Here is an 18165-nt window from a genome sequence, read left to right as displayed (position 1 = left end):
TCTAACTGTGAAGGGATGTGGCTGTTTGTGTAACAGCATAGCAGGATCTTTGTTCTTACACAGGGGAGAATGACAGGTAGCTTTGTTTACATTAGCCGCCTGCCTTTCTCCCTCTCCACCCGACGATCGTGAGTGACCGGCGGACATCGGGTCCACCGGTCACACGCGCGCGGGGGGGGGGGGTCCTTAAAAATCTGTCACATATATTTATTTTATTTCTAGAACTGTATTCAAAGTGCTTAGAACAGTGTTAATCCTGCTCTATTGCCTCATTCAAATTGTAATATATTCCCCCTAATGGCTTTAAATGGTATTCTCAAAAGAATTGACAAACCCGTGTTTCTGAATTGTCAATGCAACAGTATGAATACACTTTGAGATGGTTTGCTTATGGCGAATATTAGTCACCTTCTCTAGTGATCCCCTTTGCATAAGAAAGTAAACTAACATATAATATATACATAACTGCCTGCAGTGATTTATTCATTGTAAGAATGAGTAAAACTAGAGGAAATGAAAATACAGATGATAGCCATATCAGATTATAGTTTCCATTGTTCAAATATAGCTAATATAGGATGTGAATAAGGATTTATTACTGGTTGATATGTCATCTCTAGTTTTCTCTATCTCCAGTCTAAAATATATCTAAACCCAATCAACATGTAAAAAAAAAATTAAAGTGGTTTTCAATCAATATAAATTTGCGGCTTTCATTAACCACTTTGCCGACCAGCCGCCATAGTTTGTATAGATGTAAACAAGGCAGACCTCTGTTCTGTCAGAGATGAACACAGGGTTACATTATTCCTCCCATTTGGGAACACAGGTCCCTGTTTTCATCCAGTGAGTCGACCCCCCAACACAGTTAGAAAGCATCCCCTAGGGACACACTTAGCCCTTTGATCGTCCCTGGTGTTAACCCCTTCCCTGTCAGTGTCATTAGTACAGTAACAGTGCATACTTTTAGCACTGATTGCTGTATTAGTGTCACTGGTGCCCTCAAAAGTGTCAGTTAGGTATCCGATCTGTCTGCTGCAATGTCAAAGTCCCGCTAAAAATCGTTGATCGCCGTCATTACTAGTAAAAAATAAATAAATAAAAATGACATAAATCTATCCCCTAGTTTGTAGATGAAAAATACGTGGCAGAATACATATTGGCCTAAATTGAAGATAACATTTTTTTTTTTTTTAATTGTTTTATTGGGAATGTTTTATAGCAGAAAGTAAAGAATATTGTTTTTTTTCCCCCCCAGAATTCTCACATTTGTTTGCTTATAGCGTAAAAAATAAAATTTGCAGAGGTGATCAAATATCACCAAAAAAAAAAAAGCTCTATTTTTGGGGAAAAAAGACATCAATTTTATTTTGGTACAGCATCACACGACTGTGTAATTGTCAGTTAAAATAATGCAGTGCCATATCGCAAAAAATGGCATGGTCATTAAGGGGGTAAATTCTTCCGGTCGTTAAGTGATTGAAAAAGCACATGCTGATCCTGCAATGAAGATCCTTGTTCAGGTACTTCCAGTTATTGGTCGACAACCATCTCCTGTGGTGTACCTAGCCTATTTGAAATCCACATAAGAGATTTTGTTACCAACACCTACAAAATTATTTTTAGTAAAATTCCTGAAACTAAAACTTCAGAAAACAAAGACAGATGATAAAATAATGGCATGTTCCCTAAAGCTGGGTATACAATAGAGCATTTCATTTCATTCAACACCTTTCATTGTAAGAATGCTGGAAGAACATCTGTTTGTTCTTTCTAATGATAGAAAGGGTCAAACTAACGTTCCCGTTTCGATCTCAGTTATGACAGAATTTAAAAGAGCAGGATGGACATTTTTTTTTGCATAGACACATTTTTAACAGTGCGTGGTTTTCATTTGCTAAAGTTCATTCAATCCTAAAATTGTACGGTAGAGTGGCCAGATGGAAGCCACTCCTCAGTAAACGGCACATGACAGCCCATGTAGAGTTTGCCAAAAGGCACCTGAAGGATTTTCAGACCATAAGAAACAAAATTCTCTGGTCTGATGAAACAAAGATTGAACTCTTTGGCCTGAATGGCAAGTGTCATGTCTGGAGGAAATCAGGCACCCTCATCACCTGGGCAATATCCCTACAGTGAAGCTTGGTGGTGGAAGCATCATGCTGTGGGGATGTTTTTCAGTGGCAGAAACTGGGAGAACAGTCAGGATTGCGGGAAAGACTAATGCAGCAATGTACAGAGATATCCTTGATGAAAACCTGCTCCAGAGCGCTCTGGACCTCAGACTGGGGCGAAGGTTTATCTTCCAATAGGACAATGACCCTAAGCAGACAGCCAAATTTACAAAGGAGTGGCTACAGTTCAACTCTGTGAATGTCCTTGAGTGGCCCAGCGAGAGCCCAGACTTGAACTCGATTGAACATCTCTAGAAAGATCTGAAAAGCTCTATCAGGTTCTATCCAACCTGATCAAGCTTCAGAGGTCCTGCAAAGAAGAATGGGAGAAACTGCCCAAAAATAGGTGTGCCAAGCTTGTAGCATTAACCACTTAAGCCCCGGAAGATTTTACCCCCTTCCTGACCAGGGCCTATTTTGCGATTTGGCACTGCGTGATTTTAACGGACAATTGCACGGTCGTGTACCTAAACGAATTTGACGTCCTTTATTTCCCACAAACAGAGCTTTCTTTTGGTGGTATTTGATCACCTGTGCAATTTTTTGATCATGCACTATAAACAAAAAAATAGCGTCAATTTTGAAAAAATAACAATATTTTTCACATTTTTTTTATATGCAATTCCCAAAAAAAATGTAAAAATCAAAATTTTTTAACATTTTCGGCCAATTTGTTTTGGCAAGATTTTTGTCAATTTTGTGCTTTTTTTTTTTAACGAGTAATGGCGGCGATCTGCGATTATTTTTGCGGGACTGCGACATTGTGGCGGACAGATCGGACCCTTGACTGACATTTTTGACACTTTTGGGGTTACCAGTGACATTACTAGTAATCAGTACTATACATATGCACTGTTACTGTAAAAATGACACTGGCAGTGAAGGAGTTAACTGTATTGGAGAGAGAGGGGTTAAGTGTGTCCTAGGGGCGTGTTTCTAACTGTGATTGGCTCTGGCTACTAGTGTAAGAACAGAGGTCAACGGTCCTACATAGTAGAACCGTCTGATCTCCATTCTTACACAGGGGACACTGACAGGCGGCTGTGTTTACATTAGCCGCCTGCCTTTCTCCCGCTGTAACGGACGATCACACACACGGGGGGATCCGTGACCGCGCAGGAGCGCGCCTCCGGTGGCGCGCGGGAGCTCCCTATAGCCTCACAGGCTAGCGACGTAGCCCTACGTCGCTTTGCCTGTGAGGGGCTGACTGCCAACGTAAATAGTCGTGCGGCAGTCGGCAAGAGGTTAAACGCAAAAAGAGGCTGTAATTGGTACCAAAAGTGCTTCAACAAAGTATTGAGCAAATTATGTGAATTAAGTACATGTGATTCTTTTCATTTTTTATTCTTAATAAATTTGCAAAGATTTTAAACACACTTCTTTCACGTTATCATTATGGGGTAATATTTTTAGAATTTTGAGGAAAATAATTAATCTAATCCATTTTGGAATAAGGCTGTAACATAACAAAATGTGGAAAAAGTGAAGTGCTGTGAATACTTTCTGGATGCACTGTATAAAAGGGTGAAACAAAAGGAAGAAACATCACATTTCCATAAAGTTGCAAATTTTATAAAAGTCAAGGAAGTATTTAAGGGTCAAATACATTTACCAAAAACTGTATTTATTTTTCAAACCTATTTTACAAAATAGTTATTGTAGTTGTTATTTTAACTCAATATTAAAATATATCACAGTTTTCCTGTATTATCAGTTGACTAAGGACACTTTCAGCTTATTTAAGCCTGATTATCCAGGCCAAAATGCAAGCCAATGAAGCAATATGATTGAACTTGACTGTAGCTTGCAGAAGAAGGTCGGCTTTGACTAAATAACATTGTGAAAAATGTCTGAAGGGCTTTTTCCTTGTGAATATTTGAAACAAGACAAATAATTAGATCTAGGAAACTTAACAAGTAAAACCTTTGACCTTTCACAAACCGGGCCAGCTGTGTCAGCGACCTAGCATGCGTCCTATTTCAGAGACAACAGATACTCCATAATAGATTTGGAGTATATGCTGACAAAAGCAGAGCAGCTGCCCACAGAGTGGATTTTAGCTAAGGTGCACCAGTGTCAGTGTACAGAATGTGTAATTATCTCAATCACACTCTTATTTTAGTAGGGGTATAGTCTGAACATGAAAACACTTGAACATTGTGATAATTTCTTAATTTTTAGATCATCAGTGTGTTTTTTTTTTTTTATATCATTGCTAATTTTAATGAGAGCCTTTAGCCAACAAAAATTGCAGGTAAAATCACAAAAATGCAAGTATTTTAAATGTTACCTACACTTTTTCCCATTTCCAGAAGATATTTTTATTCTTCTACAATGTGCCTTCGAACCTGATAGAAAATATGACTACTTCAGGAAGAGTCACAGCCCGTTCCCTTTATGCATGTTACAGCCTTATCTTCTTTTGGAAGTGTCCAGTTACTCTTTGGTCGTGCAGCTCCTCTGCCCCTCCCTTTACCACCTTAAATAACCTTTAAATTATATGCAGCCATCACATACAAAGTAGATGTGCCTAGCAGCAGTCTCAGGCCTTCAGGATGTCAGCACATGGAAGTATTCTACAGCTAAATAAAATGCACAAAATACATTGAATGCACATATAATTTTTAGGGTTACACCAATACCGATACAAGACATTTGCACGGGTATCGGTACTCGTGTAAATTCACCGATACTTGAAACAGATAGCTCTGAATGACAACTATTGGTTTGTAAGGAGTGTGGGCCACTGCGTCCTTAACAACCAATTAGGTTTCATTTTCCCCTCCCCGCTGCCTTCTCCCCTCCCACTGCTCCCAGAGCGGACGGTTCCCAGGAGACAAGGGGAATTATCAATCCACACTAGGAGGCGGGAGCCAGGCGGGAGAGGGGGAGGAGAGGACGCTCACACGCATAATGAAGAGGCCAGAGAGGGGCAGTTGGGAGAGCCGGGAGCACTGAGGAGCCACCACCATGTCCGAGCCCCATCGGAAACACAAGGCTGAGGAGCCTGCTGCTCTGTGGCCTGGGCTGCCTGCTGAGGGGTAAGTGATGTCCAACCAAGGCTTCATCTGAGGGACAACCGACCAGGGAAAGGCAGTGAAGAGGGATCCAACAGAGGGAGCAAGGGAACTGGCACTGTACCAGGGGATGGAACTATACTTGGGATATCTGGAGAAGGGGGGCTGGCACCGTACCAAGGGGCAAGGGGACTGGCACTATACTAGGGGGTGGGACTAACACTGTATCAGGGACTGGAGGGGTGGGGGCACTATACCAGGGGCTGCAGAGTACTAGTACTATATCAGGGACAGGAGGGGGTGGGGAAACTATACCAGGGACAGGAGAAGACTGGTACTATACCAGGGACAGGAGGGGGTGGGGGCACTATACCAGAGGTAGAAGTGCACTGGTACTATATCAGGGGCAGGAGGGGGTGGGGGAAATATACCAGGGGCAGGAGAGGACTGGGAACTATACCAGGGACAGGAGAGGGGTGGGGGCACTATACCAGGGGAAGTGAGTCAATGGTACTATACCATGGGCAGGAGGGGTGGGGGCACTATATCAGGGGCAGGAGGGGACTGGTACCATACCAGGAACAGGAGGGGACTGGTACTATACAAGGGGCAGGATGATGGGGGAACTGTCACTATACTGGGGGCAGGATGGGTTGGAGGGGCTGCCACTAAGCTAGAAGCAGGGCTGGCATTAAACCAGGTGATGGGGGCTGCCATTGTACCACAGGCAGGCAGAAAGTGATTTTCACCATACCAGGGACAGGAGGGGTGGATCATATCAGGGGCACAAAAGGTGGGGGAGAATTGGCATTATACTAGTTGCAGTATGGGGGGAACTTGCACAATACCAGGGGTAGGACATGATGAGAAAGAGGGTGATTGGCACAGTACAAGTGACATTGGAGGGGGTGACTGGGGGTGACAATGTACCAGGGACAGAAAAGCAGCAGTGGACTGGCACCAGGTGAAGGAAGCTAAGGAGGGTCTGACACCACATCATAGGTGGGAGGACAAGGGGACTGGAAAGATACCAGGGGCTGGAGAAAACGGATAACTGGCACCAAACAGGTGCAGGAAAGTCGGGAGAATTGTTTTCAACATTGTGAGTGTATTTTGTACCTTTTTTTATATTAAATTGCAGTCATACTGCACTTAGATGGTGTTGTTCTCTCTGTCATTTGTGTCCCCAGAGCCCCTTCTAGCTGGAGGCAGCTGCGGGAGCCTGAGAGGTCTGGTTGCCTGCCCCTGGTTTACACAATCACAATCATGTTCATTCTGGTGCCTGTGAAGTTGAATTCCAGCAATTCAGCCACTTTTTTTAAAAAAGTGCAGGCGCACCAGGAGTTAAGTCCAATGAGGTGCATGACATCTCCTGAGCCTATCTCTATTATTTATATCTAACAGTCCTATGGCTCTGCCAGAGCTTTGGGGCTGTGAGGAGAGAGAGGCACACAGAGCAGCTATGCCTGCTCCTCCCCCTCTCCTGCCCATTCAGAGAAGCCTATTTTGTGAATGAGTTCACATAATACAAAAACTTCTTTAAATCGGGCAGCAGGAGGGGAGGAGCATAAAAGCTGCACTGACTCTGTTGAAGATGCTTAGACCTGAAGCATCAGCCTCTTCTGGGATTGCAATAAAACGGTCAGATGTAAAAAATAGAGATAAGCCCAGATGTCATGTACCTTCCCTGGACTAACTCAAAGTGTGACTTCACTTTTTACAAAGGAGCTGAATTCCTGGAATCCATCTTTAAAATCTTAGGACCAACCACCTGCTTTCACTTTTACATAAAGTTAGGCCTTGTTCACATAAGCTACCAGAGGTTGGTAAAAACAGGCAATTTACCATTCCCTGGCTGCCTGCTAACAAGATAGCATTGCGGTCAGACAGTGCTGTACACATGGTTATATAACATTAATAGAAACTGAAGTGCAACACCACTGCTAAGATTATCACATACAACTTTATTCCAATAAAAGTCAGGGGGTCAAGCAAAAAAGTACCAATGTGTTTTGGAGGTCCAAAAATATCCATTCATTAGGGCTGGATTCAAAACAAGGTACATGGACCAGAAGTGAAAAAGTTATTTCTTCCAGTGTGATTGCAACCACCAGAGAGATCAGCAGCTGGTTTGGCTGCCAGGAAAGGCGAAAGGCGAGCATATACTTAGTTCTTTTCAGGTAATCGTCAACTTGGAATTTTATTTATTAGTAGGGATGAACCGAAATTTCCGGCCGAAAATGGGCCTATCCCATTTCGGCCGAAAATGGGTTAAAAATGCCGAAATTAATGGCCCCCGTGAGGAAGGAGGAGGGCGCAGCGCAGGTTTGAAAAGTCCCGCCTCTGGCCGGCCGCCCGCCTCTCAATGATGTCCCTACTACGATCTGTGCATTAATGAACTGACACACCGGGCGGGAGGGCGGCTGAGCGGCCGCTAATAGCTATAACTATGTGAGCGATTCACTTCCCTGTCATGCGGGTATCTCCTCTGACAGGGAAGTGAAGCGCCGACATAGTTATAGATATTAACGGCCGCTTGCCCTCCTTCCCGCCCGGTGTGTTAGTTCATTCATGCACAGATCGTAGTAGTAGTGACATCACAGGGAGGCGAGCCACCGGCCAGAGGCGCGTATTTGAAACTGGAAGGACACCGGAGGAGCAGAGAGAGTAAGGAGATTGCATCCTTGGGATGGGGAGGGACGCTGAGGCGGGGGGGGGTGTACTGCCGAGGGGAACGCTGAGGCAGTGGGGGGGGAGCGGAGGTGAGCTTACCAATGGTATTAGTATTATGCAGCATGAGGGGGTTAATATATTGCCACTGCTGGTCACTGATGCATTAGTGACCGACCAGTGGCAGTTAATTAACCCCTTTGTGCTGCATTAGTGCAACCAGTACCAGTGCAACCAGTGTTAATTAACAATGATACTGGTTGCACTAATGCAGCACAAAGGGGTTAAAATAACTGCCACTGGTCGGTCACTAATGCATCAGTGACCAGCAGTGGCAATATTAACCCCCTCATGCTGCATAATACAAATACCATTGGTAATTAAATTAACCTTTTGCCAACCCATCACAGTACATATACCGTGACAGGGTGGCAGCGACAGGTGTACGTCGCTGCCTGTTTTTGGTGTATGCCCCTCTATCTATTTTAAAGCGGAGTTCCACCCTGGATTTTTTTTTTTTTTTTTAATACCCCCGGGACAGTCAGGGCTAGTACATTCCACGATGGCTAGCCTCTGATCTGTCCCGGGTTGCACTTACCTGTTAGGACAAATACTTACCTTGCAAACGTCTTGTCCAGCGCTGCCATCTCAGATGTGGGCAGCTTGAAGCCAGCGAGATCCCCTTCGGCGTCTTCTTCCGCCTTCTTTGGTCCCACGATGCTCTGCGCCGGCCCCGACATCACTTCCGGGTCGCGCGCGTCATCCCTTTACAGCTTCTGGGCATGCCCAGAAGCTGTTTAGAAGGGGATGACGCGCGCGACCCGGAACTGACGTCGGGGCCGGTGCAGGCGCAATGATTCCTGGGAGCTATGACGTTCAGCTCCCAGGAATCATTGCAGAGCCAGGAAGTGACGACGGGCCGCGGCCGAGGAAGGAGGAAGAAGGAAGTAAGGTAAGTATTTTTTCTTCGCTACGAGGTAAGTAAAAAAAAATAAAAAATATGCGATTATCCATTTCTTTTTCAGGTGACCCGGAGCAAGAAGATGGAGGTAAGTATAAAAATAGGGTGGAACTCCACTTTAAAATGATTTGGGGGAAAAAGTAATTTTCGGTTTCGGTTTTTGGCCAAGGGCATCCTGCATTTTCGGTTTCGGTTTCGGCCCAGAATTTTCATTTCGGTGCATCCCTATTAATTAGACAGGGTTGCTATATTGATGAAAGGTACTTTTTTATTATTATGAACAGGACTGAGAAGCAGAATAGGCAAGCCACTGTAAAGAGTTTTTTTTTTGTTTGATTTTTAAACAAGAGAGTTTTGTTATTAGAAAACATCTCATAACTTGTGGGTATATATTTCACCCTTTGTCTCAATATATTGTGCAGTACTGCCTCTTTTATGCCCCAGGCTGTGGGTAAGGCTAAAGTGGGCTCAGATATAAATGCTACTAAAACCAGAAACGGTGAGCATTTTTTGCAGTTATCTAACTCAGTGCCGGTTCACACTTCAAGCGATGTCAGACATCGCATGTGATTCGCACCGCACTGCTATGCAAATCACATGCGATGTCTGTGCGATGCAAATTCAGCCATACAGATTGTATGGCTGAATTACATTGCATTTGGACCAAAGTCGTGCAAGACCCTTTTTTTTTTTTTGGTCCGCACCAGAATCTGATCACATGGGTATGCGATCTAATTCCTGTCCAAATTGACAGTTCACACTGCGATATGCGAACTGATCTGGGGGTGTCGTTAACTTTGTATTGACATAGTTTGCATATGGCAGTGTGAACTGCCTGCAAGTTGGGTGCGATGCGGGAACCTTCAGTGGATTCGCAGGGTTCCCACATTGCATATGTGTGAATCGGCACTCAGGGCCATTCAAGAAAGATACTAGCAAGACAAATGCCAATGTGAAGATCTGATTCAGTGTTTATTTAAATGTAATCATGTTTATCTGGAGTGTGCTTTTCTGCTCCAGAGCAGTTAACATCATTACTGAGCTTATGAAAAAAAATCTTTATTGTGGTGACTGCATATGATAAACAAGGCCGTTCGTACAGATTATTTGTTCTTGTTAACATTATATAAATGCATTAGAAAGGTTTATGTCAATAATGTGTGTTATTTTAATGTATCACATTGTAACATATCATACCGATATGTACGGTAACCCTTTATTTAATGTTCACATTTTCTGTGCTGATCTAGAATGTACAGTATTTGATATCTTCTGTCCTTTCTTTGGTAAATTCAATAATGCATATTGAAGGTTAACCCCCCCCCCCGGAAAAAAAAAATCTTGCAAACCCAAAATCACTGACTGAGGCACTTTTAGTTACAGGTAAACACAAACTACACACTATATACTATCTTGCATTGTTCTAGGACAGGGTCTCTCAACCAGGGTTTCATGGAACCCTACGATTCCTCGTGAGATTGCTAGGGGTTCCTTGAGCAATGAGCAATTTCTGCCTCTCCGATAAATTTCCAATGACACCGTTGTTCCTTTTAGCTATCTGTAAGGGGGTAATTCTTCCCAATGATAACAAGAGTAAGGAGCATTCTTCCCACTGACTGTTACACTAATGTGTCATGAGCTGAATATTTTTAATTTTTAGCAGGGGTTCCGAGACCAGAAATGTATTTCAAGGGTTACTCTGTATTGAAAAGGTTGAGAAAGGCTGTTCTAGAAACAAGTAGTTAAAGAGGTAAACTTCAAAAACTTCCTATAAACAACAGTAGCAACAGTGTGAGAAATATACCCATAAAACAACTGTGGTTCCCTTCAATTAAGAGACAGTTCATTAACCAGAGCCATAAACATTTGTGCAAAAAGCTCTCTCAAGCAAGATCAATACATAATGTTCTTATAATTTAGCATTAAACGCAGCACTTGGGAGCCAATTTAAATAAAGGCAACCAGACCTGTCAAAAGATTACTTCTTATCACATTCCCATCATAGCATATGAGTAGAGAACTATGAATAATTAAATGAGTAACGATGAGCCTTTACACCTGTCTTTTATGAGATGTGCATGTTTCAATGGGGAATAAAAGGAAGGTGGTCAAGTCTTTTGTTTTTTTATAAAACCTTATCAATAAAAGACATGGCATATCTAGCAGTAATAAATAAATAAATACATATGCACACATTTTTTTTTTTTTTAATTCATGTGCCTTTAGTCAATATAAAATAGGACTAAGTTACCTTATGAGCACTGCAACAAATGTGGCTGGATGTTGGCCAGAGCTCTTCTGAAGTGGCATGCCCACACTCACATGTACATAAACTTCTGGCCTCTAATGAGGAAGATGTCCTACATTCTTCCAGGACTTCCTCACTGTTCTGTGATTATGCAGAACTCTATAATTTGGATGGCAACCTCACTCCAAGTTCTAGAGCCCCTCTAATTGCACATTATCCGCAATTACTCTGCAGGTCTTCCTTCCCTGGAGTCTCCCATCTCCCCCTTATAAATATGGGTCAGGGTGAAGTCCCAGTGGAAAGAGCCCAGGGCATAGAAAAATTGGTGGCATACAGGAAGAAAAAGGCTTCAGTCTCCCTCCCTTCTGGACCTCAAGCCAGCTGCAGATTCTCTAATCTGCCACAGTGCTTCCCAATTCCCATATTTATCCCAGTCTCCAATATTGGACTTCAGTCCCCCTCAACTTCCCACAATGCCCTCAGGCACCCTGAGAGCTCTCAACCCCACAGTGCTGTCCATCCGCTACAGTGTCCCCTACTTTGCTACGGAGCCCCAACTACCCCCCATAGTGCCTCCAATGGGCCACCAAGTTGGTTACAGAGTCCCCTAACCCCCATTAACAAACCCCACCCATCAAAATGAAACCCAGCCTTATCTAGAGCCTTTCAGAATTTCAATACATAGTTTGTATTCCTATACTTTTATTGTATCAGTTTTAACTATTTTACAGTCGGAGCATGAAGGATTTGGAAAGAATTTACCTGGTCCTGGTCTCAGGGTTGATAACCACTAGTCTATACTTTTCTAGTGAGAGGTTGTTTATTTGGCATACAAAAAAGGATATTGTGTTTCTCAGCTCTCCAAAAACTTCTGACACGTTTTGTGTGGAACGCTAAGCCCCCAAGATGCCCTCTTAAAACCATGGTCTTACACAGAAAGCACGGCGGCATGGGTGTCCCCAACCTGGCAGCCTACTATAAGGCGTGTGTTTTAGATCAGCTTAGATATTGGTGGGCACCAACTCCACACAAAGCGTGGGCATCCATCGAAGCTTCTGAACTCCCTTGTACCGATTTACGACTGTCTCTCATTGCTGCCGCACTAGGTGCTAGGCCTACTGCTCTTGAAAACCCGATAACGCTAGCCTCTCTTACCCAGTGGAAGGAATTCTGCAGCTTGCAGCCTCCTGAAGCTTCCGTGAGCACTATACCCATCCCACTGAAAGTGCTGAACCACTTCATCCCTCACATTGATCTACGGCCCTGGTTGGGAAGGGGAATATCGCTCCTGAGCGATCTATTCCAGGACTCCCGCATACGTCCATTTGATAGATTACAGGCCCGTTTTGATTTACCACAGAGTACGTTCTTCACTTATCTCCAGGTTAGCTCTTTCCTTAAAAAGAATCCGCTTCCCACTTATTTGGAACTCCCTAACTTGGTACATCTTTTCCTTCAGAACACTGCTCCTCATATGAAAGGCATTACACTGTTTTACGCCTTCCATAATAACCACTACACTTTCTCTAAACCCTCCTCCGTCATCAAGTGGGAACGAACCCTGTCGGAGTCGTTTTCTGATTCCACTTGGTTAAAAACCTTTGCCTCCACTTATGCTGCCACTAAATGTGCCACACATTGGGAACAATACCAGAAGGTACTCCACTCCTGGTATCTTACACCGTTTAAACTGTCTAAGTTCTACCCGTCCCACTCCTCCCTCTGCTGGAGACAGTGTGGAGAGATAGGGACCCTGTATCACACACTATGGTCCTGTGTCTCTCTGCGCTCCTTCTGGAACAGAATATTCACATTGATTTCGGAGATTACACATGACACTGTCTCCCCATCTCCGTCATTAGCTATCTTGCATCTCAATATTCAAGACCTTCAACCTTGCCATAGAACAGTAGTCATACACCTGCTTCTCACAGCGAAAACTGCTATCGCTACACATTGGAAATCTCCTGTACCCCCTTCTCATAATGAAGTCATCCTTGAGCTTAACCACCAATGTATGATGGAAAGATTGCTTGCAAGTGCCAATTTTGCCACTCCCTCATTCCGGAGGAAGTGGGAATGTTGGTTATCTCACCCCAAGTGTACTGTCTCGGACTGAGACAATATGATTTCATGACTGGGATGTAGCTGGACCTCTCTTCGTCTTCATCTCCTACCCTTTTCCTCTCTCTCTCTTTCTCTTCCCTTCCTCCGTCCCCGTCCCCTTTTTGTTCTTCTTTCCCACCATTTTGTCTTTCTAGCCTTTACCCCCTCCAGGTGACTTACCTTGGTGTCTGGGTCAATTCTGGGTGCTTTGCTCTGAGTTCAGAGCATGTTGTTATAGTCATTTGAGTGTAAGATTACTTAGGCTGCTGGAAGTGAACCCGTAAAGATCTCTCATCTGTCATCTCCCTGGGACACAGTTTGTTCCCCTTGGGGTGCCCAGGGGATGATGTCACACATTGTATGGCTCAGTTCACTTGCCTGTATACGTATGCTAAGTTATGATGATGTTTGTACTTGCTGTATCTAAAGTTATGCCTTGACCCATTTGTACCGCTTTGATTTGCTCACTTGGCAGCTTACCCTTGTTCTACTTGTCAAACTTTAATAAAAATTATTGCATCTAAAAAAGGATATTGTGGAAAAACTTCCCATGCTTTTATCGCAAGATGGCTGCAAGCTAATTTTTCCTTATCAAGAACACTTATTTTTTTTTTTTTTCTTGATCTAATATTTTATTTGGCAATGAAATAAAAGAAATCGCTCATCCCACTTATTTTTTTTAAATTACAATTATTAATGCAATTTTCCATAAAGCTGCCTTACTTCATTTTGGTGTGGGGTTTTTACTGAGCATGCACTCACATCCTTTCATGCGATGAACATGTTTACCTTAAAATGACTAATGACTTCTGAAGTTCATCCTGAAGTTCACAGGTCATTAAATGACCTCTCAAGAATGCTTTATTTACAGAAAACCTGTGCTTTGCCCATGTGACAGCACTGGACCAATGTACTAGCATTGGACCAGTAATCAAGCTCTGGTGCTAGTAGATGAGAAGAAGGAGTCAGACACACACTCCTCCATACTGTAGCTAAATATCTTAACTTGGAATTCATCAGTCCACAGCACATTGTTCTAGGAAGACTGGTCTTTGCCTATATGATGACAAGCTGTTTTTTTGGACAGCAAAGGCTTTTTACTGGCACACATCCCATGCAGGCTGAATTGGTGAAAGCTCTTTCTGAACTTAAATGCATGCACAATGACACCAACTGCTGCAAGAGTTACCTGCAGATCCCATAATACATTTTGGAATCTGGACTTGACTTATTTTAGTATCAGTTGGCTCTTGGGCTGAACTTGCTAGGCCAGTCAGTTCTGGAGAATTTAGAAGTTGTTTGAAATCTACCCCACTTGTAGATTATCTTCCTTGGACCTCATGCACACGAAGAGCCTGAAAATGTTCTTCTTCTGTACTACAGGAGTTTAGAGCATCAAAAATGCGTTAAAAATCCATGTTTTTCCATGGGCGCTAATGTGCGTTCACGGGTCTGGCGTTATTGCAATCTATTGACAAGAATATCGGCCTTTAGAATACAATAACACAGGAATGTTTTTTTTTTTTGTCTGTTAACTCCTGAAAACGCCTATAATGTGCATGGACACAGACCAAGATGGAGGAGAGTTTACACGCAGAGAAAAAACAGCTCAAATGCTTGAAACAGCAGCTTTTTTGAGCTGCAGTGTGAATAAGGCACTACAGTGAAAGGATAGATTTAAAACAATTGGTCAATATTTTAAGACCTTATTTAGACTCCTGGGCATCCACAACCCTTTTAGGCTTAGGTTGGCCATACGCTATAAAATGTGACACCTTTGTAGTACAAGGGCCTACCTTTTTTGATACAGGTTGAATGGATTGTTCAGGTGTGTTCTCATTTTACATTGGTACCTCTAAAGGAGATTTACATACATTGCACGTGCAATCAGATGTGTAGAGTATTGCCAGACAGCTTTTTTGTTCTTGGCATGATGACATCATAAACTAAAATAGCAAAGAGAACACCAGACCCTAGATATCGGAGTGTTTACCTGCATAATCCCTACAAAGGTTCTAATCATTGGCACCTATTCTGGAACATCTCGTTGTAAATTCATGGATATGAAGTGGTGGTGAATGTAGGGGTGTATTTGCTTTTTCCATGTGCCCAGTGTTAATTTTGATGTCAAATTTCGATTCAGTTTTAGTCATATCCATTGATTTACTAAAGGCAAATATACTGTGCACTGCAAGTGTAGTTTTTCCAGATCTAAGGTAAAGTCTGAAATGAGGGGAAGCTCTGCTGATTTCTATTAAGTAAACAAACATGTTGTTCTTTCTTTTACTTGCATGTGATTAAGTATTCTTTTCAAAGTGAAGCTTTACCTCATTTTCTAAGCTCTGGAACACAGTATATTTGCCTTTAGTAAACCAACCCCATAGTCTTTTGACTAAAATGCCATTTTAGTTTCAGTCATCTAAATGGTTTTATATTTAGTCCTATTTTAGTCAACTAAAATCTCCAGTACCCACTTGAACCTCTGCTTTCCTCTGAGCTCTTTATGTCTGTTAAAGCCCCAACCCCCTGACTTTATTGGCAAGCTTTATTGGTTGAGAGACACAGGCTCTCCGTCTGCTGCCTGGGAGTTCTGGAACAATGCCCTGCAAACCACAGAAAAGGAACTCCTCTATCAGATGTGTGTCTGTCTGGATGTGATGTGGTGAGTGTTTCCCCTCCAAGCAAGGTAGCAGTGCTTACCACTGTGTAAAATAACAGTCTCCCCAGACTGTCCAGTGCTCTGCCCTGTGCACTCCTTCATTCCCAATTACTCCCCCATCGCCACAGTATAATGCGCCCTGCCCTGTGCACTCCCTCACTCCCATTTACTTCCTCATCCCCAAAGTATAATGCACCCTGCCCTGGGTACTCCCTCACTCCTATTTACTTCCCCATGCCCACTTGCAGACTGGTATTACAGCCAATAGAGTTTACAGTTTTTTTTTATATATTTATATATATTAAAGTTGGACTTCTGTTTGTCAAAAAGTGATATTTTTGTTTGTTTATAAAACTTGGATTTAAAAAAAACCTTATATATCGCAATGGCTAAATCTGTGTCTGTAGTGCATGTTCAAACCGTAATACCATAAATAATAACATGTTATTAGGTTTTTACTCCAGGAGTAAATAAGGAGTTTGAAAATTCTAGAGAAATGCTTAAATAATACATGATAATTTAAAGTGGAGTTCCACCCAGGGGATACTTTTTAAAAAAAAAAAAAATACCTCCGGGACAGTCAGGGCTAGTACATTCCACAATGGCTAGCCTCTGATCTGTCCCGGTTGCACTTACCTTTTAGGAGAAATACTTACCTTGAAAAAGTATTCTCCAGCGCTGCTATCTCAGGTGTGGGCAGCTTGAAGCCAGCGCGATCCTCTTCGGCGTCCTCTTCCTTCTTCTTCTGTCCCAGAATGCGCCTTCGCCGGCCCCGCCGTCACTTCTGGTGCGCGCGCGTCATCCCTTCACAGCTTCTGGGCATGCCCAGAAGCTGTTTAGAAGGGAATGACGCATGCGCGCCGGAGAACTGACGTCGGGGCGGGTGCAGGCGCAATGATTCCTGGGAGCGATGACGTTCAGCTCCCAGGAATCATTGCAAAAGCCAGGGAGTGACGAATCGCCGTGGCTGCCGAGGGGAGGAAGAAGGAAGTAGGGTGAGTATATTTTCTCTACAAGGTAAGTAAAAAAAAAAAAATTGCGATTATCCATTTGTTTTTCAGGTGACCTGGAGCGAGAAGATGGAGGTAAGTATAAAATTAGGGTGGAACTCCACTTTAACTAAACCCATTTGATTTTAGTTGACTAAATGAAAATTGGAATTGATGTTCCTCAGTTTTGGTCAATTGACCCAATTTAAATTGTATTTTTGTTTACCTTTTGTCACTGAAAATATGAAGCTGATGAAAACTATGACGAAAATGTTTTCGTTGACAAAATGAACACTGCATGTGACAAATCTGCATTTTCATTCATTTTGATTATGAAAGATTCAAGCAGCAGTAAGGCTCCATTCACACCTGGGCGTTTTCAGCTCCAAAAACGCTCAAAAAAAAACGTTTCCAAAACGCCCAACAAGTAAAATCCCATTCATTTAAATGGCCCCTGTTCACATCTGAGCATTTTAACGCCTGAAGCAAAACGCCCAATGCTCAAAAAAGTACATGAGCTTCTTTTTGGGCAGATTACAGGTGTTTTCCATTGTTCTCTATTCAATCTAAAAACGCCTGCACAAAAAAACGCCTGAAAAAACGCCTGAAACAAAAACGCCCAGGTGTGAATGGAGCCTAAAGGCAAAACTGGGATAGGAGAAGCCCTTCCGAAAGAGCCCTATAGACCCAGAAGAGGATTCTTGTAAATCCTACTCTATACATACACTTTTTATGGAATACTTACAATATCAAACTTCTGAGTCATGTTTCCTTGGATATCCAGCAAATAAACCTTCCCATTGTGAGTCCCCAAGGCCAGGAACTAAAAAAGAGAGAATAAAAGAGTTATCATTGCTACTGTTGTTTTTTACACCCCCCCCCCCCCCCCCAAACGGTGGAAAGGATGCAGCATCTAAATCATCATTAGATGCTGTTGAGTCATATTACCATAACATCATCTATTAGACATACAACGCCTTGTTACTTGTTTAAACATTGCCTGCTGGAAAACCATTAAAAGAGCAAAGTGAATGCAGTGTTCTGGAAACATTATAATAATGATGGATGCTGTCCAGCTAACACATTGTAAGCCTGGTAGTAGTGAGCTATACAATTCACAATGTTATCTTTAAATAACCTAATGGGAACAAACATACATAAATTAGAGTTTGGGCTAGGTTCACACCGCTGCGATCCCATTTTGATCTGACGTTCAGTGCGATTATGTAATGCAACTTTAATGCTACTGTGAAGTGGTTTGCACATTCTATGGGGCAAAAATCATGCTGGAATTGCATGACCGTAGTACAGGTACCTTTTCCAAAATCGCACCGTGCGGAG

General features: G+C 42.8%; 1 protein-coding gene across 1 annotated transcript in view; it reads right to left on the bottom strand.

Moving 5' to 3' along the window:
• Positions 1 to 18165, bottom strand: part of VPS41 (VPS41 subunit of HOPS complex) — a 493288-nt gene that overhangs the window by 296367 nt on the left and 178756 nt on the right. The window contains exon 4 of the mRNA XM_082258639.1: positions 17570 to 17647. Coding sequence (XP_082114765.1) covers positions 17570 to 17647 — 78 coding nt within the window. The remainder of the gene's footprint in view (positions 1 to 17569; positions 17648 to 18165) is intronic.

This window comes from Pelophylax lessonae, assembly GCF_965119305.1.
Source record: "Pelophylax lessonae genome assembly, chromosome: 5".
Taxonomy (NCBI): domain Eukaryota; kingdom Metazoa; phylum Chordata; class Amphibia; order Anura; family Ranidae; genus Pelophylax; species Pelophylax lessonae.
The sequence above is the reverse complement of the archived record's forward strand: the minus strand, read 5'-3'. Positions and strand labels throughout refer to the sequence as shown.